This window comes from Eriocheir sinensis, chromosome 12 (genome assembly GCF_024679095.1).
Source record: "Eriocheir sinensis breed Jianghai 21 chromosome 12, ASM2467909v1, whole genome shotgun sequence".
In the NCBI taxonomy this organism is placed as follows: Eukaryota; Metazoa; Arthropoda; class Malacostraca; order Decapoda; family Varunidae; genus Eriocheir; species Eriocheir sinensis.
This window is the reverse complement of record NC_066520.1, coordinates 17,782,355-17,806,650: the sequence shown is the minus strand read 5'-3', so window position 1 is coordinate 17,806,650 and position 24,296 is coordinate 17,782,355. Positions and strand designations below refer to the sequence as shown.

The 24,296-nt window shown below is 48.3% G+C and overlaps 1 protein-coding gene across 8 annotated transcripts in view; it reads right to left on the bottom strand.

Moving 5' to 3' along the window:
* The window catches only part of LOC126997517 (proteoglycan 4-like), a 291,843-nt gene that overhangs the window by 20,865 nt on the left and 246,682 nt on the right, over window positions 1-24,296 (bottom strand). For 6 of the 8 annotated variants that reach the window (XM_050858650.1, XM_050858651.1, XM_050858652.1 and 3 more), the window contains 2 exons: window positions 2,371-2,513; window positions 545-739 (listed from right to left, as the gene is read on the bottom strand). In XM_050858650.1, coding sequence (XP_050714607.1) covers window positions 545-739; window positions 2,371-2,513 — 338 coding nt within the window. Of the gene's footprint in view, window positions 1-544; window positions 740-2,370; window positions 2,514-3,779; window positions 3,802-4,137; window positions 4,303-24,296 lie in introns of those variants that run through there. The other 2 variants (XM_050858656.1, XM_050858653.1) reach the window with 2 other exon arrangements.

Genomic DNA, 24,296 nt, shown 5'->3' with positions numbered 1-24,296 from the left:
GCAATGTTTAGTCTGTCTGCTTCTCTCTCTCTCTCTAACCTAACCTAACTTCTCTCTCACTCTCTCTCTCTAACCTAACCAAACTATAACCTAACCAAACTATAACCTAACCTAACCTAACCTAACTCTCTCTCTCTCTCTCTCTCTCTCTCTCTCTCTCTCTCTCTCTCTCTCTCTCTCTCTCTCTCTCTCTCTCTCTCTCTCTCTCTCTCTAACCTAACCAAACTATAACCTAACCTAACCTAACTCTCTCTCTCTCTCTCTCTCTCTCTCTCTCTCTCTCTCTCTCTCTCTCTCTCTCTCTCACTATAACCTAACCTAATTTACCCTTGCCTAACTTAGCATAAACTAACTCTCTCTCTCTCTCTCTCTCTCTCTCTCTCTCTCTCTCTCTCTCTCTCTCTCTCTCTCTCTCTCTCTCTCTCTCTCTCTCTCTCTCTCTCTCTCTAACGTAACTTAACGTTGCCTAACTTAGCCTACCCTCACTGTCTGTCTCTCTCTCTCTCTCTCTCTCTCTCTCTCTCTCTCTCTCTCTCTCTCTCACCTGAAGACCCAAAGAGGCGGGCGTGGCGGCCTCCTCGGTGTCCATCTTGGCAGGAAGGTCGTTGTCGTAGAAGTTGAAGGCGGGCGTTTCGTTGTTGGGGTCGAACTGGTTGTTGACAGGCGGCGTGAAGATGGCGTTGATGGAGGACGGTGTCGAGTCCTTGCACAACACCGCTTCGGGCACGGGCTCGGGCACCTGTATGGACATCTGTTGTGTTAGCCATCCCCGCCAGGTAGTGTGAAGAACTATATGTATGCGAGAATCAACTGAACGCCTAATTGTCTTATATATTTTATGGATGTTAAGTTACAGTACCCTAACTTCTTGAATCCTGCTAACCTGTGTCTAACCTTTGTCTTTGAAACTATAACTATACGAATGCAAACTTCAATAGAACACCTCATTAACTGTTTACTATACTTCAAAGAGACTAAATTGCAGAACCCAAACTCCATGAATCACCCCCTGAATTCTGCAACCGCGAGAAGTGCCTAATCTTTATCCTTTCAACTATAACTACATGAATACAAACTTTAATTGAACACCAAATCCACTAATATACTTCACAGACGCTAAGTTATAGTGACCTAACTCCCTCAATCCAGCCGCCGTGAGAAGTGTCTAATCTTCCCTTTTAATCGTATGTCAAAGGCGATACATCTCAACACAGTGGACTGCAATTCGGATTAAGTACAGCGAAGGAGAAATTTATATATGTATAGTGGCTGAGGACATTTAGAGGCGATGTAGTGTGGTGTGGGGGGAGGGTGCTGCAAAACGAAGCTACTTCCTGCAGGCGTCAGTGAGGGGGGGAGGGAGGGTCTGCTTTGGTGTGGTTGGCGGCACGACACTTTTCCTCCAAATATGAACAAGACACTAAACCGATAAAACTACGACACTATCGTCAAGCTTGGGGACAAACACGAAAACTCTACAAGTGAAGGAAAAGTTTTGCGGGTTGTGGAGGCACCGAGAGCCAGCCGAGGCCAGGCGGGGAGGGGGAGGGGGTTTATGGACCATCCAGGACAGGCATTTAGACAGCAGCCGCACAACCTGTACCTGCTGAGCCAATCTGCGGTGACCTCGCAAGGGCCGCCAATACCCAAACTTTGGTGAACCCAGAATCATAAGAGGGTGGCGGGGGATGGCCCCCGCCGCAGGTCGAAGGGAGCGCCCTGGAACACAGCCCCGGGAATTTAGCAGCGGCCCTTGCTTCAACCCTCCCCGGGGCTACCACGGGGCGAGGGTGAGTGGCATGTAAATGGTACTGTTAATGGTGCCAAGTAAAGGTGTTATAACGGGCATGATTACCCAAGGTAGGAAGAAAGTAGTTAACTGGAAGAGACTGGTCAAAATGCTAGTGGAGAGGTGTAGAAGGGAAGGCAGGAGAGGGCGGGGCGGGGAACATGGGAGTGATAAAACATTGCTTAGGTAGCATTATTAAGAATGAAAAACTAAGGTAAGGCGAGTATCTGTAATTTTTGTCTAGCTATGAGTATCACTCTTGGATAATCTGATTCAGTATGTCCATCCAATGGGCGGGACCTAGCAGCATGATAAACTATACGTATAATCATCTTCAAAATCTACAATATTAACGTTACATAAATTTTGTTTCACACAAATTCACCGCGAAAAGTACTAATTATTCAAAAGTAATGACGAACCGGTGGCAATACACTTGCTCTATGGTATGTAAGAGATGGAAGTGTTATTTTGTGATTTCCAAGCAGGATTAGTTACAGAACAGCAACTGGATCGTGCTTGTCGGGACGCCTACATCCATGGCCCAGCAACCTCGCCTCAGCACCTGCCCCGTAACTCACCTGTCCCTGGGCGATGCGCTGCGCCTCCTCCTCCATGATGGTGGCCACGGGTCGAAGGAACACTACCACAGCAGTGATGTTGTCGTCAGAGCCAGTGTTGCGCGCTGCTTCCACCAGGCACCGACCTACACCATCCGTGTCACCTGAAACACACACAAAAAAAAACACCGGTCAGCAACAATGCCACACACAAAAAGCACTAAAAATAAACAAATCTCTGTACCTCACAATACTAAGACTCTCAATAAATAGATTTGGTGTGTAAACTCGCTGCACACACATATTCACGAGCTTGAGATAAGGAAATTGTAATGTGAGGGTGTAATTTTCAGGATGAGTGAGCCATGAACTGACCCTTTCATCAACATATCTGTCCCTCCACTCTGGACAGCAGATGCAACCATTTTAACTTTGCACAAGATAGCGGGGACGACAGGGAAAGATAATAACGTTAAGGAGAATTCCACCGCCCAACACAAGGAAAAAAGAACTGTGGAGACCACCAAACACAGCACCAAGGACTTAATTCACAGCGGCGGGCGTCTATTACACGGCCTTTAACCACACGGATACACTGTCCTATTATGCCCTCGTTTGCTTGGCTCTGTTCTGCGTCCTAATGAGTCCCCGATGCGGCGCAGTGTGAAGGTCGCTCTTGTGAGGCAACACCGCCCTCCTTGGCACACAATGACCCCTCCTTTTGCTTTATTTTTGCTGTTTTGCTACTACTAGAATTATTCTCGTATGACTATTTACTTCGTTATTCTTACTACTTGGTTTCTTGAGTCTTCCTACTATCTACGCCTTTTTTATTCTTCAGCACCAACACAAGAAAGTGGAGTGTCGAAGTATTTTTAAATCACAAATGCAAAAAAAAAGTCAACGTTCTATTTAGAGCTGCTCTCCCACGCACGTCCCTCGTCAGCAGCCACTCAAGATGCAGATTAAGTAGCCTGTCTCCCAAAACGAACCCCTCGCAGCGGGCGGTGTTCAACGCCTCGGCTCACACGGGGCCACGCGCGCGACCCGGCGGGGTGAGGTGACAACGGCGGTGACCTTAGACACAAAAAAAGGGATGACATTTTTCTCTCTTCTTTAATCAGTCGCATCGGATTATATAAACCGTTCATTTTTTTGGCGTGGAGTAATGCTCTGTTTCCACGGTGGGTTAGTGTATACGTGAAGTGTTAGGAAAATGTAAGACCTCAGGCCACGGTTTATTTACAGCACTCCTGGTATAACTAAGGTATGATTGGTATGCCGAGTGTGAGGCGTACACGAAACATTGCCACTTGGAGGCGCCGTGGGGGGAGCAGCTGCGGGCGGCGGAGTGAACACAGCGTTACCAACACGCCGGCGGGCCACACGGTATTTCTTTCACTTGACGTAAGAACACATGTATCACATACCATTCATTCAGGCTATCCCGGGAGAGAGGAACACATCTGAGCAAGCCACATGGTGAGTAGAGGACCCAAGGCGTGGGCGTGGCACAACTGTCCTCCAGCGGTGTCTCCCAGCCGTCCCGTCCCGTCCCTTCCCACCACCCGTTATGTCCTGTCCTGTTAGTCGCCCCAACACCCGCACCTTCACTTACTCGCCCGCGTCACACTAACCATATATTTCAATGCAGTGTCATCTGTGACGCCATCATGCTACAGGGCGTCGTTTCCACTCATGGGAAGCTGCAAGCAAGCCGGGCATAGAAAAAAAAATCATATCTCACGACCCAAAAAACTAGCCAGCTTAACCACCCGTGATATCAACCTCTGGTTCAGCACGATTCATGCAGCAGCCGTAGTAGTAGAAGGCACAGTAGGTATCCTTGGAGGCACTCTGATCACGCGGGGAGGCGAGCAACGCCGGCGCCTGCACTGTCGGGTGTGGGCCGCGAATGCACATCTCTCCGGTGCTTGCCTCCCCCCGCCCGCCGCCTCACCCGCCCCGCCGCCGTGCTTTCTCTCAGCCCGCCTGGCAACCCCAACGGTCCTCAGAGTTCTGGAGAAGTTTTCCTAATTTTTTCGGCCAGACCAATTTGGGCCGTATCGGTTCTTAGTCCTACACACCGATGGTTTCACAGCAGCTTCACGCCCCTGCTGCGTGACGCTCGAGGGCGGCCTGCTCCTCGGTCTGCTCAGTCTAGCGCATCCCAGACGGCGGAGGAAGCGCACACCTGGCCCGACCTTAGCGCCGGGGTGGCGTGAGCGGGTCATGTGGCCTCGACATCCGCCCAAGGCAACGCCACGAGCTGCCGGTTTCGCTACCGCTCCTCCCTAAACACGCTGCTCCCTCCCTGTGCTCCCACTAGCTTGCCTTGCAACAGCCAGGGAACAGCAAACCTACTAAATCAACCCTCGTGTTCCAGCATCGTCAGCCTGTAGTGATGCTGCAGGGCGAGAGGGAAGGACAATCTCGCGGTGGCTGGCGGGGCGGGGGCGGGTCAGCGTGGCCGAGATCGGAAGGGCCACAACGTATGGTATGGGAAGGGAGTGAGTCATCCCTGGGAGCAGCAGGTTGCCAGCAACACATTACCACATCTGCCCGTCTCATCCTACCCTCTCCTCTCCCACCGCCGTGTCCTCCCGCTCCCCTTCGCTACTTCCTGCAACGAGGAAAATGTGCGAGCAAAACGAGCCTGCCTCTATCTGTGATCGACCAGAGCAGGTGGTTGTTATCTCGGCGGCCAGGTGTGGGCACGAGGCAGGAACTCTCTCCTTCAGACTCGTCACGTAAGCACGCCTTTCTCCACTATCATCGATATATTGTTTTCTTCTCCCAATATGGCGCTGCGAACATCACCACCAATCACTGCATTGTTTCCTTTCCCCAACAAGGCATCAAAGAGACAGATTCGTCATCACCAAGGTGTTTCCTATTAGTATGATGAATTATTTTCAACATTATTGACAATATATCTCTTTCAATAAGGCTTTGCGCTGACACATTATCATTAACGGTTGAAATCACATATCCAAGTTGCTTCTCTTGACTACAAAACGAAGACATGCCATACGAGGCAATCCACTTTTGTAGACGTGTCTCTCCTCACAATCGCCTCTCACTCACACCTTGTCCCTCTTAATGCGGGATTACAAAGATTAACTTAATTCACGACAGTTTTACACTCACGCACGCAAAACCCCGACATGTGCAAAAATGGTCGCCACGCGCGGCTAACGAGCCAACGAGGTGTGAGCGACGCTGCTGCTCGGTGATGCAGCAGTCCATGCCCGGCGGCCACGGCTGCAGGCACGGCCGTAAATACTTCACGTAATTAACAGCCAGGGTGTGTTTTGCCTCCAGTGCTGGGGGGTACATCTTTCACTTGTAATGATTTTAAAATGAATTATGTGATAGCAAAACCGGCAGCTGTTTTCCTTTTACCATTACTCTGCCACACATCGACATGAAACCATATTTATTCTGCCATATAAGCTTCTGTTCTATCAACTCGATGACATGCACTTCGATAAACGATCAAATATATTTTATTAAACATTAACCATGACAACTTTCACCAGCAGCGTTCTAAAAAAAGTGAAAGCATACTGACAGCAATGGCATTTAAATCCCTTTTTTATTGCACTTTCTTTTGCTAAGCTGAAGGAGGGATGGAACATGCAAGTATTGTGTGATGAAACTGTTGAGGACGGAATTTCAAGGAAGGAAAGTGACATCATGCCTCACATCAACTGTAAGGCACAATGGCGTGACCCACTCCCTGCTGCTGCCTCCCCTCCCACGGGTCACCACACCACACAGCACACACTGGACGGAGACGTGCATCATCCCCCCACCCCCCGCGCCCCCGCCGGCAGCTGCATCCTCCTCTCCCACCGTCTTACACAACCCTCCTCCACGCCCACCACGCCGCCATCACCACCACACGGGCACACACCACTCACTACACCTCTACAGCCCGTTAAACACAATGATGTCATCTCCACCCTGTCACCTCACCACCGTTGCCCACTTGACACTCACCACCCACCCCATCACCACGCGTCAGCTGCACACTAAACACCCACCACCCACGCCCGTCGCCACCCCACCGATTACTGTTGTTGATTCATGCTTCAGGACGTCTACAGCCCCGTCTCGTCCCCCGACAAGCTTTATAATGAGTCTAAATTGAATTGTTTGTGGCGCCTTGCAAGTGTGTCCCGCTGTGGGCCCATCTTCTCGACACATTCAGTATTACACAAGAGTGACAAAGACACCAGCAGCAACCAAGGACATTACTGAGTTAAAAGACGAAAAAAGACAAGGAAAAGAAGTATTGTGAAGGATAGATGGGGAGAGGGGAGGAGGTGCAGAGAGAGGGCCGAAGGAGTCTTGCAGGCCAGCGGGGAGGATGGCATATGGGAGGGGCAGCGAGGTGAGTCACCACCAGACGAACCACTACAAGTGTACCCCTTCCCTCCTCCTCCTTGGCCTCCTCCCGTCCCTCTGCCATCTTCCTTACCCTTTCCTCGGCCCCTCTCACCCCTCCGTCACCCTCCCGTCCTCCTCAACGCCTTTCATGCACTATCGGCCCACTCCTCGAGCGCCCCGACACCCTCCAGTCACAATGCCCTCCGCTCCTCCACGTCCTCTCGCCGACAGGTCCCCGACAGAGGTGGGTGCGGAGGCTGCTCTAGATGACACACACACACACACACACACACACACACACACACACACACACACACACACACACAGAGGACATGAGCCGCCTCCTCCTCAGGTTACACAAACGTCATGATGTTGATACGAGATCGTTTAGTTGAGTTGACGTTTCTGTTTGGACTACCACCCAAATATTGCGACCATCCATCAGTCTAACGTGACATGATTCACACGTTATGGCAATGCATCTAGAATCGTGTTTGTCTGCATTTTTACGACCAAGGAGTTTCATATTGACGTAGGTTTTCGTTTGCATAGATAGCACATTATAAAAAAAAGATGGGTTGTAGTTATTTTTAAATATATGAGGATCTCCAAAATATCATTACCCGTGTAAGTAATCGTATACATCCTCAATTACTGACTAACTCAATTACTACGTGGCTTTGCTCGGTTCCGGCCTGCTACACGAGGGCAAAAAGTTGACCTCTGCCTCATGTCAATCCCGTGTTGCCATTCCTCACGATCCATCAACCTCGACACAAACGAGAACACCGAGCCTTAGATGGAGATGAACACTGCTTTTTTTTTCTTCAACGTTCATTTTTTTCACAAGTCGAGTCTCTTTGCCGAGGGGGAAAGAGAGAGACTGAGGGAGTTAGTGGTGTCTTTGGCCTTTGTAGTGAAGTGACTGGTACCTTGAGTTTCCTGGGGAGGCGCTTGTGATAAATATATATATATATATATATATATATATATATATATATATATATAGATAGAGAGAGAGAGAGAGAATATAGCTTCATCTTACGTTTCACACTTTCTCACTCCTCTTGTGCTTCAGCCTCAGCAAGGAGTCTCTGGCGGCATAACCCCCACCAGGGCAGCCACACCATCCACACCTCCACCTCCACCTCCAACGCTATCCACACCTCCACCACCACCTCCACCGCCATCCACACCACCACTCCTCCGTCAACAAACACCCAAACAAGTCTTCATTTACATAAAACTCCGATAAACTCGCCATCTCTCTCTCTGAAGAAAAAGAAAAAAAATAAGCTCACAACCATTATTTTTCTCGTTTTTCCTCTTGATGACTTTCTTGACCCGCTTTCCATTACCATCCTTGGCGACGGAGCACCAATTGTATTTTTTTTTATATATATTTATCTAAACTGGTTGGTTATTTCATATTTAAAGTCCTCTTCTTCGGCAGTTTTGGTTTTCTCTAACTCCATATGCAACGTGAAGGAAAAGACGACAAAAAGACAAATTGTATCTTTTATATTTATCTGAACTAGTTGGTTATTTATATTAAAGAGACCAGACATTGTTTACTCTAAAGGTTATCGTCTTCAGCAGGTTTGGTTTTCCTTATCCTCACATGCGACGAAAAAAGGAAAGGGCGCCAGACTCGACTACATTTCCAGGGTCGTCGTTGAAGCCATGACTAACGGCCCCTTCATGGAAACAAACCTGCCGAGACTCCTTATTGCCGGTGACTGTGAGCAACACGGAGTCGAACAGGGAGCATAATGGAGGGGGGCAGACCCGGTGGTGGGAGACGTGCTTTCCTTGTAGGGTTCGTGCGGAGTCTGCGACGACCGCTGGCGGGGCGCCTCCCACATGGGTCTGCCCTATAAGGCATGGCGCCCGACCGCCTTGGCGTTCCCGGTGATCTATGGCACAGCCTACCCCGATGCCGCCCTAGATTGTGGTCTTTTAAAGTCAAGAAGCTCGCTCTGAACCGTGCGACATGTAGATCAGAAAGGAAACAAGAGTGGGTTCCAGCAGCCCTCCCGCGGGGACGCCTGGGATGGGGCCGACACACACATGATCAATGAGGTCACTTCGCCGCCTTCTGTCCCTTTGGCTCATGTTCTTAAACGTATCGAGCTCCCTTTACGACTATTACCCAAGACCACAGAGAAGACTAACCGGGTTTTCACGGGTGATTTTCCAGTTCAATGTGAAGAAGTTAGGTAAAACTATCACTAGAATCGCAAAAGTCCCTGAAAACCCCAGCAACTTCTACGTAAGGCTTTTTTAAGAATACTTTTAACCAAGGCTTTTAACCTCCAGAACGTTGACAAGAGAATGAATCATCGAGGCTTTAAGGGATCACTGCACACCAAGCCGCCTGACGGAAGAAAGCCGGCCAAGGCTCGACGTGACTAGTCAGACTTTCTATGACCTGCCTGAGGGTGTGCCAAGTTAATGATTTCTATCTTCTTATGCTCATGAACCTAGACGGCGGCGTAGGCGACCGACCCCCTGCAGCTGTTCCGCCTTTGACCACAATGGAGCCGGAGGAGAAAGGAGAGAGAGCGAGAAAGGAGGTGTGAGGAAGCGCTGGGTGTTGGTGTTAGGGTAAAAGGGGCAGGAAAGGTGGGGCCTCCGGTAATTTCAATGCAAATGTCACCCGAGAAACGAGCAACAGCGCCTACACCTTAAGATTCAGTGACGTGCTCCCTTGTTTCGTCGGTGGCCATAAAGATGAACTGGCAACGCTGTGTCCTTTCTGCCATTAAGAACCTACCTACCCACGATTCCCTTGGTGACCTAGCAAACTCCCACACTTAGATAATTAAAAACTCTCGTCATTTTCAAAGCACCAGAACTTTTTAGACAATGGAAGTGATGTTGAACGAGCAGGGCAATCCTCAACCTCAGTCATTTCCTATATAAAAAAAAAAAAAACAAGACAAAGCCCCTTCCTACCTGCACTGTGCACCTGCCTGCTTTCCTTTCCCTGTGCATCCCTCGCGCCGCCCCGCCACCTCCGCCACACACCATCACCCAGGGCAGGCAGCCGGTCGGATCTCATTAGAATACGTTGATACCAAACAGCTGTGGCCCTGGGCGGTTTTAAGGGCATAAACAGACACATTCTTGGCAAGGGGATAATAGTGTAGCGACGCAGGACTTCCTTGTGTGTGGCAGATACGTGGTGAGATTACATCCTCGTGCAAAAGTGTTGAGACAGGATTACGGTCGGCATTCTCAGTCACTTCCGCCTTTCCCATAATTTCCTAATGCCGAAGAGGAGATTAATCAGGTTCTTATGAGTGTTCTTTTAAGTTCACGGTAAAGAAGAAGGGTTAACCTACCACCAGGGTCTCAAAACTACCCCTGGAAAAGCCTAAAACTCCTACGAAAGCCTTGTCGAAAATGTGTGCTCGGGCGACGAAATGTTTAAGAAAATGACCGTAAAGCTTCATAAAAACACCGACATAATATCAGTTCAAGAATACCACTGACTTGTTTTGGGGCTTCCTGATTTTGTGACATGGGATCAGATGCAATATTCAACCATTTCCTGTCTCGAGTATGCGGAAAAAAGCACCACAACCACAAAACCACAGAACGGGATACAAAAAAATGTACATACGAAGAAAGCACTCAACACCAAAGCGCACGTTTGTCCCTCGGTGAAGGTGGTTTATGAGCACGTAAATGTCGGGCAAGCGTAACCATCTGATGTACCGTAACCAAGCCTGACTTTAACGACACACGTGACACATACTTCACTAGGCCGTATAATGAGGCTTGGGCGCGTGCTGTCTTAATTACGTACGGTTGTTTGCGGCCAAAAAAGAGGACGAAGCCGATCCCTGGTTCTCATTATAAGCGCCGAGACGGAGGTTTATGAGAATGACGTGTCCAGCGGAAAAAAGGAGGTAGGTTTTACAAGGAGGAGGAGGAGGAGGAGGAAGAGGCTAGGAGGGAGGGGAATTGTAAACGGTTGATGGCAATACACATAAACTACTGTCCCTCAGGGTGCTGTAACTTGGTTTGTGTGTGTGTGTGTGTGTGTGTGTGTGTGTGTGTGTGTGTGTGTGTGTGTGTGTGTGTGTGTGTGTGTGTGTGTGTGTGTGTGTGTGTGTGTGTGTGTGTGTGTGTGTCTGTGTGTGTGTGTGTGTGTGTGTGTGTGTGTGTGTGTGTGTGTGTGTGTGCCTCCTTCTCCCTCTTTCCGTTCCACACCAACACACGCACACACACACACACACACACACACACACACACACACACACACAGCTGACGTTAATGCACGAATGGGCCTCAATAAAGGCGAACGATACGGCAAACAAATGCAAATGACAAGCGTTGGATTATGAAAAAAATATTAAACTGCGGCTATTATCTGCTTAGCTTCATTTGCAGCTGGTAAAATAGAGGAGACTCATAATCATTTACATATAGGAATCTCTCTCTCTCTCTCTCTCTCTCTCTCTCTCTCTCTGTTGCGTTACCATAAAGTGTCTGCAAGAAGCTCGTCACTATAGATAACTAACAAACACCCAATTAGTATCAAAACAATAAGCTAGCTTAAGAACAAAGAAAATTTCTCGGCTTTGCTTCAGGAACAACAGCCGGCAAAAGGCACAAGGAAGGATGAAGCTGCCGACATTCCGACAACTCAGATCGCCGACCATCACATCAACACCCAGGAAGCGCCGCCGCCGCCTTCCTCCCCGCCAGGTGCGCCTCAGCGGTTGTTTACCCGGCCAGGCAGCCGCCGCCTCAGCCCAGCCAGAGCCCCGCCGTCGCCAGCTAACTCTCACCGTCGTAAAACAATGCAAAACACATTTTCACCCAGCTGGATCTGCAGGGTTGCCCGACGCGGCATTTCTCTCCCAAGTGGTGAGTCATTGGGCACGCCGGCCCTGCGGCGGGTGGTGCCGCCCCACGGACGCTCACCAGTCTTACCTCACCGACCCGGCCCTGTGGTGACCCCGTTAGTAGTGCTGCACTTTTTCTTTCTTTAGTTTTTTGCCCATCACACTCTGACCGCGTTTAATTTCACCGTTGGCCTCATCCCGACACCTGCCTCGTTGCTTAATGGACTGAACAACTACCCATTAACATACTGAAAGAAAACACGCAATCATTTCAACACTAAACAAAGTACTACCCTGCTCGAAAGGCCCGGCCCTCCCCAGCTGGTCACCGCCTCGCCGATGCCTGTGCGCGGGGCGTGAGCGTCACCAAGGCCGTCCCTCCAGCAGCTGTCTCCGGCGGGTCACGAAGGCCCTTGTTTGACCCATATATGGAGCAGAACGCTGAGGCTTAATATCTATATGGGGACATGTTTGTCGAGGAGCCCCGTAATGGAGGCGGGAGGAACAGCAGCGAGCCATGTGGTGTGAGTAAAGGGGCGACCTTGTGGCGGAGGGCGTGAGAAGAGCCACCAAGTCGTGTGAATCATGAAAATGTAAAGTTTAGACACACGGTACATGTCCACCACTTACAACGCACACACGACCTTGCTGTTGGTGTTCAGTGTCACGCTGATAAGGTTCACGACTATCAAACAGCAAATGCATCGTCGAGACACAAGAATCATGTGCTCACGCAACTGTTTTGAAATAAAAAAGAAAATAACAACTTAAGGATACTGTTTTGAAACAACAATAAAACTATGGAATTACCTTAATATCGTCATGGTGAAAAATATCGACCAACCGTCAATTTGACAACAAAAATATATTGTTTTACCTCAAGAGAATGTGCTTCAACAAGATCGAGAACGTTATGCTTCAGGCAAAGGAATTTTATATAGTGTTTCCTGTTTCTTGAAGGCGAGAGTAACCACCCCGTCAGCACCAAGGCATGTGCAGCGCCGCGCCTGCACCTGCACTGCTCAGCCACACTCCGCCGGCGCCGAGCAGCGGGCCTCCCCATGCAGCAGCAGCCTCCCCGCCCGTCACGGCCAAGGCTCACCCACACTTCCTCATGACTCAGACTCGTCTTCAGCCTCTCGCCGCTGCCGCCACCACGCCCCTTTCCCACTCCTTCAACCGTGCACCATTCACGTCTATTTGCACCATCCCTTGACGTGACGCGCTCATTGAAGACATGACAAAACGCTCGGTGGCCTGTTGGTCCCTGCCTCTCCACCCTCCAGCGGGGCCGTCACTCAGGGAAGGAGCGAGTAAAGGTGCCCTTGGTGACCGGCGCTGCAGCCTTCATAGTGCACTATGACAGCCTCTGAACCAAGTATTCTCTCTTTGTGTTATGTCGACTAAACATAATCCTTACGTAAGACTGGTGAATAACGACAGGAACGGACAAACCTAAGTGTAATAAGCTGTTTTAAAGCTTTTCGTTGGAGGAATAAGCAATGTAAACGGATGAAGACAAAAATAGACGCACATAGACTGAAGTAGAGGAACTAAAAGAGCGATAAACCAAATTGTTAGGTGGATATGGGCCAAGTGAGACAAGCCGGGCCAAAAGGAGCCATGACGCCAGATTAAGAAGAAGAGATGAGGACACGCGCCTGAAGAGAAGATTACAAACACAACCAAAGAAATAATAAAGCGAAGCGACGAGGGGACAGACAAGGTTACAACGCAGCCAAGGCCAAGGCTGGGGCTGAGGCCTGGCGACAGGGGTGTCTCGGGGTCTGGCGGGGGCGGCGTGCAGGGCGGCAGACAGTGGCGGCGTGTGGACCATGGCAACTACTGACTGGCACGGGCAATTAGGCACGGCCACGGTGGGTCATGCGCGTAACACATTATAATAACACAAAGGATCGATCCTAACCCCTGGAGACGCCCCCTCAGCAGACGGGAGGATGACGTCACGAATGAGTCACCGGTGGCACGCCTCCTCCTCCTCCTCCCATGGCACCTCCACCTCGCCTGCCCCAGGACGGGTCTTCCTCCTGACTCACTCGTGGACGCGTGCTGTGCCGGGGCGGTGCGGGGCTGCATGGGGCCACAGCACAGCCCCACCGCCTCCCTCGCCGCTGTGCTGGCCCATTAATCTTCTTGCGTAACGCCCAGACGCCTTTCCTTATGCTGAACGAAACAAATTTAAAGCCGGGAATAAAAGGAAGCGACTATTTTCTCAGGTGGTGCAATAATAATTCCTCGACCAAACTAAAGGAGCAAAAGAAAACGACTATTTTCTCAAGCGGTGTAATAAAACTCATTCGACCAAGCAAAAGGAGAGATCTAATTACCGTTCAGTGGAAACTTTGCTGGTATCACGTCGCTCTTTTCTTGAAACTGTTCTAGCCGGAAAGAAATTACAGCCACGTCAGTAAATAAAAGATGTAGTCACCGCGAACCTGTCTGCATGCTTCGGAAATGCCTCCCTGAACGAGACGGAGCGGGGCACTGAGAGGGCCAGACACACACCAGAGGCACGTAGGCTGAAAACCACTCCCCGCCCGTCACACCCATGCACGCCCGCCCGCCCCTGTCACGCCCCTACACACGCGTCTGCCCCTTCCACCCTGCCACGCCCCTCACGCCAGCCAACAGCCCTCCCATCACACGCACCTGTCTCTTTCGTTTACCTGTTTCATTTACCACTTTCTCATAATTACCTTTGGAGAGAAAAATCACTTGTTTATTTTTTTATTTCACTCGGCAGCAATAATGAAGCTTCTACATGCTATACTTTAACTCTCTCACTCACTCACTCACTCACACACACACACACACACACACACACACACAGTTAACGAGGAATGAACACAACGTAAATTCACAAAACCGGGCGAATTTTCTTTAGTCTAGTAATCTCTCCGTTCCGACGAGACTGCAAGCATCCCCGCACGGATCCAAGTGGGCTCTAATTAGCATCATTATAGGAGCTAATTAGTGCCCGTCTGCAATCTAAAAGGAACGCGAGAAAAAAGTTAATTACCGCGAAACACTTCAAAGCGTGCGTGGGACAGGTGGGCTTAATTAATTGAAAGGCAGGTGAGGGATGGATGAGTGGATGGATGGATGGATGGATGGACCTGAGGAATGTAGTTGGTATGGGTGAGTGAGGGAGTGAGGAAGGGCAGGTGGAAGCGTGATTGTGTGAGTGAGTCTGTGAGTGAGTAATGATGGATGAATGGACGGATGGATGCACTTGAAGAATATATCGGTGTGGGTGAGTGAATGAATGGGTGAGTGAGTGAATGAGGGAGGGGGAAAAGAGGTAAAGAGGAAGTGCGATTATGTGAGTGACTGGGTGAGTGAGTGAGTGAGTGAGTGAGAGCAGGATGCAGCATTAAGACCAGGAAATTCTTCATGCATCATCTAGAGGAAATGCTGACAGGCAGGCCTTGAAAAGATAAATACATATATAAATAAACACACGTTCTTAACTGTACGTATTATTTTTCTTTCCTTCTTTCTTTCCACGATACATATTTACACTTGGGAGATTTTACGTCGTCACACACACACACACACACACACACACACACACACACACACACACACACACACACACACACACACACACACATTCCCTTACACAGCCTCCACCTCATCAACACTACGCCATATTTCAAGCCACACAACGAGCCAAGACGGAACGCCTCCCGCCCACTCAGACGAAATGAGAAAGTCGGGACATACCGCTGAGACTGTCGGCGGAAAGGTGCTTATGAGGTTGGGAATATCATGACAAACTTGAAGGCGAAAAGACCATGAGTGTGTATGTGTGTGTGTCTGTGTATCATGAAGTCTCACATACGTTATTTTATTCAGTGTATTATAAGATGTATGTATGAAGCTAGGCAGGATGGTAAGCAATGAGGCAAGACTATATCATGTACTTTCTCCTCAACCTCTCCCTAAGACTTATTCCTATCACTCCGCCTTCGTAAACAACAACAGCAACACCAACAAAAAAGCAAAATCGTGAAGAGAGGATTGAAAGAAGAGGAAAACGAAGAAAGGGGACGAAGGCAAAGAGAGAGGGAGAGAGTAAGGAAAGGGGAGGGAGGAGAAAATTTAATGTAAGAGGGAGATGGTGGAAGGAGAGAGACAAAGAGAGAGCGAGGGAGAGAAGGTTCATCCGTGGCCCATCACACCCCCAAAATTGATCTCACTATTAATTAAAAACTCTATCTGATAGTAGGACCGCTCGATTGACGGACGCGAGAGGGGAGAAGACAACAGGTTACTTCACCGCGAGGGCATAAATGAATCCCGGAGGTAGTACAGATGTAATCAATGCACGCCAGCGGTGGGAGGGAGCGGGAAGGGGTGGAGAGAGGGTGTGAAGTGGTATACAAGATGAGGGAGGAGGAGGAGGAAGGATGTGACGGAAGAGGGTGTTTTCAAAGGGGCGAAAGAGCTAGGGAGTGTGAGGAAGAGATGAAGTGAGGAATGAAGTGGAGAGGTAAGGAGGAAAGGGACCAGAGGAGGATGAGGAAAAGGGGGTGGGGGGACCTGGGGTGAGGGGTGGGGAGGGGTTCAAGGGGTTGCGATAGGGGAGGAGAAGCAGATGGAAAGATATCATAACCCCACCAAGGAGGAGGATCAAGTATAGCACACACACACACACACACACACACACACACACACACACACACACACACACACTTTCATAAAAACCAGATATTTTACACACAGACAGACAGAGACAGACAGACATGCAGTTGTGGTGGTGTGGTGTGAGAAGAGTGAAAATGGAAGATGAAAATGGACAGTGCATGCCCGCATCGCCCTTACGCGCCCAGGTGCCCCCCCAGGTACCCCACAGGTACACCAGCCAGCCCACATGGAGAATTCGGTTCATTTGCAGTGCAGGGTGCAGCTGAGGCCGTCACTGGGTGGACTCATGGTTGGGGTACCGGGACGCATGGAAACAGCAGTGCAGCAGAGTTAGATTTTCCCATGCCACTGCCAACTGCCCACGTCTCTTCCATCATCTTGTCCGGTTGATAGATTAGCAGGTGTCATCGCTAAGCCCATAAGCTGGTGACGGCCCACCCTCAAAAACACACACCCACCAACGCACACCATTCCACCACCTCCCCTCCCCCACCCCACCCCCCCCCCTACTTTATTCCCCTTTTTTATTTTTTTTTTTATTTTTTTTTATTATTTATATTATTTTTAACATATTTTCAGTTTTTTTTTGCTATCATTAATAATATTATTTATTATTATTATTATTATTATTATTATTATTATTACACACACACCAGAAAAATATGATGACAAAGAAGACTCGGCTCTTAATATTTTTTGGGTCACATAAAAAGAAAAAAAAGCTTTAATTCATAGCAGACGCGGGAGGCCGAGATGGGCTTGTGCTGGCGTTGGGTCGGTCTAAGAAGAGGAAGAAAGAAGGGAAAAAAGGAAAAAATAAAAAGGATAGGGAAGAAAGGAAAAATATGTAGGGTTGGTAACGGAAGGAATGGAGACGAAATAAAAGGGAAAAGAAATGAAAAAGAAATGAGAGGTAATGGAAGAGGATCAGAAGGGAAGGAAAGGAACGGAGGGAAAAGAAAGAAAGAGAAGAGAAAGGAGAAATAAGGGAAAGGGAAATAGGGGAGGGGGTGCTATTAAAGGGTAGGAAAGGTAATGGAAAAATATCGAAAGAAAAGGAAAGGAATGAAGAAAAGAGGAGGAAAGAAGGGGAGAAGAGAGGAGAGAAGGAAAGGGATTGGAAGGAAGTGAAGAAGGTGGGTGGAAGGTCGAAGGAAAATGAAAGGAATGAAGAGAAAAGAAGGGAAGAAGAGGAGGAGAGAAGGGAATGGAAGGAGGGGGCGGCAGGGGCGGGGGTTTGGCCTCGCGTGGTGTCAGGGCGTCACCTCTTGGTCGATGTCTGTGGCGCCGTGTCCCGGGCCATCCGACGAGGCTGTGGCGTGGCCGAGCGTCCAACTACAGCAACGACAGGGCCGGAATGCCTCTGCTCGTGATGTTAATGCGGCAATTACGACCACCTTGTGCCCCGACCTGGCGGCGGCGGCGGCGGCGGCACAATGGCCCCCTTGAAATATTGTCCCGGCATGAACACCCTTTGCCTCCATAACGGCTTTGTCAGCGCAACAAAAGGGCGTGGGAACTTTTAGCGGCCCGTCTGCGAGGAGGAAGCGACAGAAGAGGTTCGGCGCCCTCCATCCTCCTCCTACAGTCAGCGGGATGGGTGAACAGACAGCCAAGTACAGGCAGATGAACCAACTTGTGTAGGGGGAGTATGATTTTACGGCGAGTATACTTTGGGTAGGGTAGGTTAGAGTGGGTTAGGCTGGGTTAGGTTAGGGTGGGTTTAGGTTAGGTTAGGTTAGGCTGGGTTTAGGTTAGGTTAGGTTAGGTTTAGGTTAGGATGGGTTTAAGTTAGGTTAGGTTAGGCTGGGTTTAGGTCACGTTTGGTAAAGTTGGGTTTAGGTTAGGTTGGGTTGGGTTGGGTTAGGTTAGGTTGGGTTAGGTTAGGCTGAGTTTAGGTTAGACTGGGTTTAACTTAAGTTAGGTTTAAGTTAGGATGTATGAAATGTATACTCCTCTCGGTACAAGGTAATGCGTGGACAGAAAGATGAATACAACTGAGTAGGACAGATTAAGAAAAAAAAAAGAAAAAATACTAGAGTGCAGCAACCTATAATTTGCATGAGGAGGGGGAATGGGGAGAGGGAGAGTGGGGGTGGGTGGAGTGAAGCGTTCCCTGGTGCTGTCTGCCTTCCCCACATCGCTATCCTACATCGGCACGTGTCCTTCCTTGGCAAGCTTACACTGTGAACTATCCTGATTACATAATGGCGGCGGACATAAAAAGGAGCGGACTGTAAACTTTTCTCTGGCGTTGATTCAAAAGTTTTCCTGTAATGGTATTTGCGCGACAAGAAAACTCCAACTTTTTTCAATTCATTTCGAAGAGAGAAACGAAAAATGACTGAGATGATTAAGTAAAGGGAGGAGAAGACGAAACGACGAAACGAAGAATAAAAGAATAAAGGCGACAAAGAAGAAAGACGAAGAAACAAGAAGGGAGAAAGAAGAAAACGTTGATGTAGGTTAGGTTAGGTTAGGTTGGATTTAGGTTAGGTTACGTTAGGTTAGGTTACGTTAGGTTAGGTTACGTTAGGTTAGTCTGGGTGTAGGTTAGATTAGGTTAAGTTTAGGTTAGGTTAGCTAAGTCAAGTTAATGGTAGTAGTAGTTAAAGAAGTGAAAAGAGGCAGAAGAAAGACGACGAAGAAGGCGAAAAAGAAAACTAAGAACAAGAAGAAAAAGAAAGAAGAAAACGTAGAATCAAGAGTAACAATAATAATCCACATAAGGAAACCAACACTTCATCGCGGGTGTTGCAACGACTGGCACGGACGAGCCCCTTAAGACGAAGACCGAGAGGCAATCCGTTCCTCACTCCCTAACTAGCACGCCGCTCCCTGCCACGCAAGACCCCACATTAACTTCTAGGAACACGAGGGACTGACATCACGCCCTGCTTAATGACTACCACCCACGTAACCTTTCCATAATACCAAGGTCCATATTCTTAAACGTATCGAGCTCACATTACGAATATTTTCCAAGGCCACAGAGACGATTAATCGGGTTTTCATGGGTGTTTTTTTTTCCACCGTAATACCAAAGTCCATATTCATAAACATATCAAGCTCCCATTACGACTGTTCTCCAAGGCCACAGTAAAGATTAACCGGGTTCTCCTGAGTGTTTTTTTTCCCGTTCATGGTGCAGAAGTCGGGCAAAACCATCACTAGCATCACAAAACCGACCATAAAAATCCCAGGAACTTTTACGAGAGGCATTTCAAGCAGGCAAACTGAGGTGTTGATACGTTTAAGAATATGAACTTCAATACCCCTGTAACGTAAAGGTCCAGATCATTCATTAGTCCTCCTATAACGAAATAATGAGGTTTGATAAAGAAGAGGACAGTCAGTGGGTCTTCTGTAACACTATAATCACCCATGAAAAGGATGCACTGATTACCCACCTGACACAACACTCACATCTCTATTAAGCAACACGGAAGCATGTCAAACCTCACGCCAGTAACAGCAAACACGGGGTAAACGCAGCTCTCGAAGTGGGTATAATTACGCCTCCCCCTTTAAACACTAATATAGGGTGTCCACAGGGGAGTTTCAGCGGCCCTGCACAACACAGAGGCGGAAAATGGAGCGGTGTTGCGTTAAGGACTATATTTGGAAGTCGTGCAGCGAGGGTGATGGAGGGCTGAGGGTGGCGATGGTGGGGGAGGCGATGGGCAGGGCAGAGCAGGGCAGGGCAGGCGTGAGGGATCAACAAGGGGGCACTGTGTCAGACTCTCTCCTTCTCAAGTTCTCGTTCATCTCCTTCCTCTTCCTTCACTCATCCTTCTCTCAGCTCTAATCTCTCTCTCTCTCTCTCTCTCTCTCTCTCTCTCTCTCTCTCTCTCTCTCTCTCTCTCTCTCTCTCTCTCTCTCTCTCTCTCTCTCTCTCTCTCTCTCTCTCTCTCACTTAGGAATGTAAAAAATTTCAACCCACGTCTATCCACCGCCTAACAAACCGACTAACTACATATACATCGCCTCTCCCGTTACTTATCTTGCGCCAGTCATTTGTTTTCCCCCGTCTCGCCTTACTTTCTTTTTTGCCAGCTCAGCGCAGAATCCAAAAGAATAATATATACAACAAACCAACCAACACTCCATCACCACCCAAAGAATTCATAAACTAGCCTTCAGAATACTCTTTTAAAATTCATGAGTAAATATGTAGTATCTCATCATCTCCTCCTCCTCCTCGACTTGATGTGCATGAGATCACCGAGCTATCCACGGCAACAGCAACAGCATCAGAATAACCACCACCACCACAACCACCACTACCATCAATACCACTACACCAGAGACATCTCGCGGCGTTACATTACAAAACCCACTTCGCCCTCACGTCTCACGGAAATCATACCAATTCCGGGATCATTTTCCGAGGCTCACGTAAGAAAGAAAAGCGGAAGGTTCAGGCTCGACCCATCTTCATTTCTTTACATAACTGGCATCTTCAGAGCAGCTTGAGGAGTCCCGGTTGTGTCTCCTCGCTGGTGGTGGCGGGGTCGGTAAACGGGGCGAGGCAAGGGCGGTCATGTGTTGTTCTCTCCCTCGGTGATTACTCTCCCATCATGATGAGTCTCTGATCTTTGGGAAATGGAGAAAACCACGACGATTTCCCCTTGAACGTGTGGTTAATCTACTTCCCAATGATTATGAAAAGCGGTTCATGGCAATTTAAGAGATGCAGCGTGGAGGTTTCATTAAATACGAGTGGCCTATTTGCTTTTATTTAGAAGGTGGAATCTAAAGAAGCAATAAGAAAGTAGCAACAATAGGAGAGCAGCGTACAGAAGCCCATTCAGCCCTGCAGCCACCCCCACTTTCTTCTCTTTTCTCATCTTTCCTTCTATTCTTCATTCCTTTAATTTCCTTTCTTGATCTTCTTCCATTACCTTTCGTCTCCCTTCCTTTCTATCCTCTAATATCTCTTTTTTTTTGTTTTCTTCGTCATTCCTTCCGTTACCAACCCTTTAAATCTTTCATTCCTCCCCTCTCCTTTTTTTCTCCTATTTCTTCCTCTCCATCCCTAGTCATGGGTCGTCTCGAAATGGTTATTCTTCCATTACGGTGACTCGGATCCTAAAAGAGAACATAAAAGAAGTTTCCCGGAGTAATTTCCCTCGGCACAGGAGGTTAATCTGGGGTCAGAGTGAGGCCGCTCGATTAGTTGCAAGACTCGTTCCTGCTCATCCCGAGGGTACACGGCTGCGGCTGGGACGGCGCCTCCTCCCGCCACACAAGTCACCGAGTCTCCGGTCATATTAAACATTTCGGCGCCCAAGCACACATATTTGACAGGGCTTTCGTAGGAGTTTTGAGCATTTCCAGTGGTAACTTTGTGACCCTGGTGGTAGTTTGACCCTTCTTCTGTACCATTAACCTAAAAAAACACCCATTAGAACCCGATTGATCTCCTTGTCGGCCTTTGGAAATAGCTGATGTGAGGGATGGAAGCGTCTGAGAACACTGACCTCCATCTCCCAGTGACTTCACCCTCACTTTTAGGTTAGTTTAGTAAGAGAGTGAACGTGGCTTTAATCCCTCCGGCACCCAGCTCTGCGATCCTCCCGCCGCCGCCTAGGGCACGTAGCGGATTGAGCAACGCCAGTGGGGGCCGGGATTGGCTTGGCTGATGCTCTGGCCAGGGATGGTTGGATGCGGAGGAGGGAGAGTGGGGCAGGGCGGAGTGTTGGGCTGCAGCTGTTAAAGGTCCATACTCTAAATCAAACTCCCATTACAACTATTTTCAAAGGTCACAGAGAATATTAATCAGGTTTCCATGGATGATTTTCGGTTCATGGTGTAGAAATCGAGTGAAACCATTAATGAGATCACGAAACAGGCCATGGAAATCCCAGACACTTCTACGAGTCTTTTCAAACAGCGAACAATTTATTTCATCAAACATTCTTCTGCACTCCGAAACTTACAGCCTCACACACCTCGCCTTTTCCTTTCCTCTCCTCCCTATGTCTATTGCTATACTTTCCACACAATTTACTCCTTTCCCGACCCTGATGTTTCTTCCGCTGAAAAATACGGGCTATAATAAGATGCTACAGAGGTCAGACTGAAGAGCATCCATACCATAGTAACTGATATTCGCCTTCATGGTGGATATACTGACGAAAAATGGAACGTATAAACAAAATGGATGAAAATGGAAGGTATAAAGCAAAGTGAAACCAATACACCAACAAACCAACCCTTGACAACACTAGGAAAATATAGCTCATCGATGGGAAGAAAGACCGAGAGGGGAACGAAAAAAAATGCGACGTAAGGAAAAAAAAAAAAAAAAAAAGCTAAACAATGCCGAGGAGGGAAGAGAGAGAGAGAGAGAGAGAGAGAGAGCGAGAGAGAGAGAGAGAGAGAGAGAGAGAGAGAGAGAGAGTGACGAGACAAGAGAAACATCACACACTCCACCCTTCTCTCTCTCTCTCTCTCTCTCTCTCTCTCTAAGAGAGAGAGAGAGAGAGAGAGAGAGAGAGAGAGAGAGAGAGAGAGAGAGAGAGAGAGAGAGAGAGAGAGAGAGAGAGAGAGAGTTATAAAAGCCCCAATAAACACGATGATGTGAAGTTATGCTCATCATTACCACGCTTTTATAGTAGCAATTAACGCAAAAATATCGTCGGTGTTATTCTAGTCATCCATATACACTAATGGCTCACTAATAATAATAAAAAAATAATAATAATATGGGAAGTCTATCTACACGCAACAACCAACTAATTCATCCTCACACTAAAAATCTACCATCACTAAAAATTAAGGCCCTCAACCACCTCTCATCATCAACAACAACAACAACAGCCATAAACTCACAACCAAACACCTTTCAATTTCGTCCTAACTGCAGTGCAACATGATACACAAAACAACATTCCACAGCAGCAACACAAAAGCAATACAACAATACTTCAAGAACATCAACAACAACAAACCCACAGCCAAACACCATTCTATTCCCTCACAACTGCAATACAACACAACACGCAACAATCCACAGCAGAACAGCAGCAGCAACAATACCATAATACCACCCTCTACGGAAGCCTTTTCAGTCAGTCACGCGGCCAACCTCGCTCCCACCTCCCTTCCCAACCCTCACTCTTCGCTTGGGGGGAAGGATGAGCAAGAACCACAACCACGCAAACTCAGGGGAGGAGGGAGGCGAGGAGGGAGCGGTCACGGGGTACAGCCAGGGCGGGGGAATGGGAGGAGAAGGCAGATCGAGGTGGGGTGAGGAAGGTGGAGGCGAGGAGAGCAGGTGGAGGGCAGGTGAATGCTTAAAGGAGGAAATGGGTGTGTTAGGGAGGGGAGGAAACATTAGAGGCGTGGAGAAAGGTGGGGAAAGAAGGAGTAAAGTGCGGGGAAAGTATAGTAAAATACTTGGTAGAGAGAAGCGAGTGTGTGGATGGAAGGATTAAAAGAGTGCAGAGGAATGCTTAAAGGAGGAAATGGGTGTGTTAGGGAGGGGAAGAAACATCAGGGTCGGGAAAGGAGTAAATTGTGTGGAAAGTATAGCAATAGACACAGGGAGGAGGGGAAAGGAAAAGGCGAGGTGTGTGAGGCTGTAAGTTTCGGAGTGCAGAAGAATGCTTGATGAAAGAAATTTGGTGTGTTAGGGAGGGAGCGAAGAATTGGAGGCGTGGAGAAAGGTGGGAAAAAGAAGTGTGTGGAGAGCGTAGTAATAGACCAGGAAAAAAAAAAAAAAAAAAGGAAAGAGCGAAGTGTGTGAAGATGGAGGATTGGGAGTGCAGAGGAATGCTAAAAGGAGGAAGAAATAAGAGATGTGAAGAAAGGTGGGGAAAAAAAAAGAGGGAATGTTGATGTGAAAAATGCATTGACGGATGGACTGGCTGGATGGGTAAAACAAAAATTATATAAAGTGAAAAATAAATGTATGAAAGCTTAGTTTAGAAAGTGTATTAAGGAGAAAACAAACAAAAACGGCACAGGTGTTAAACTGATAATGTCTTTCACGCCTTTCCATACGAACTTAAAGAC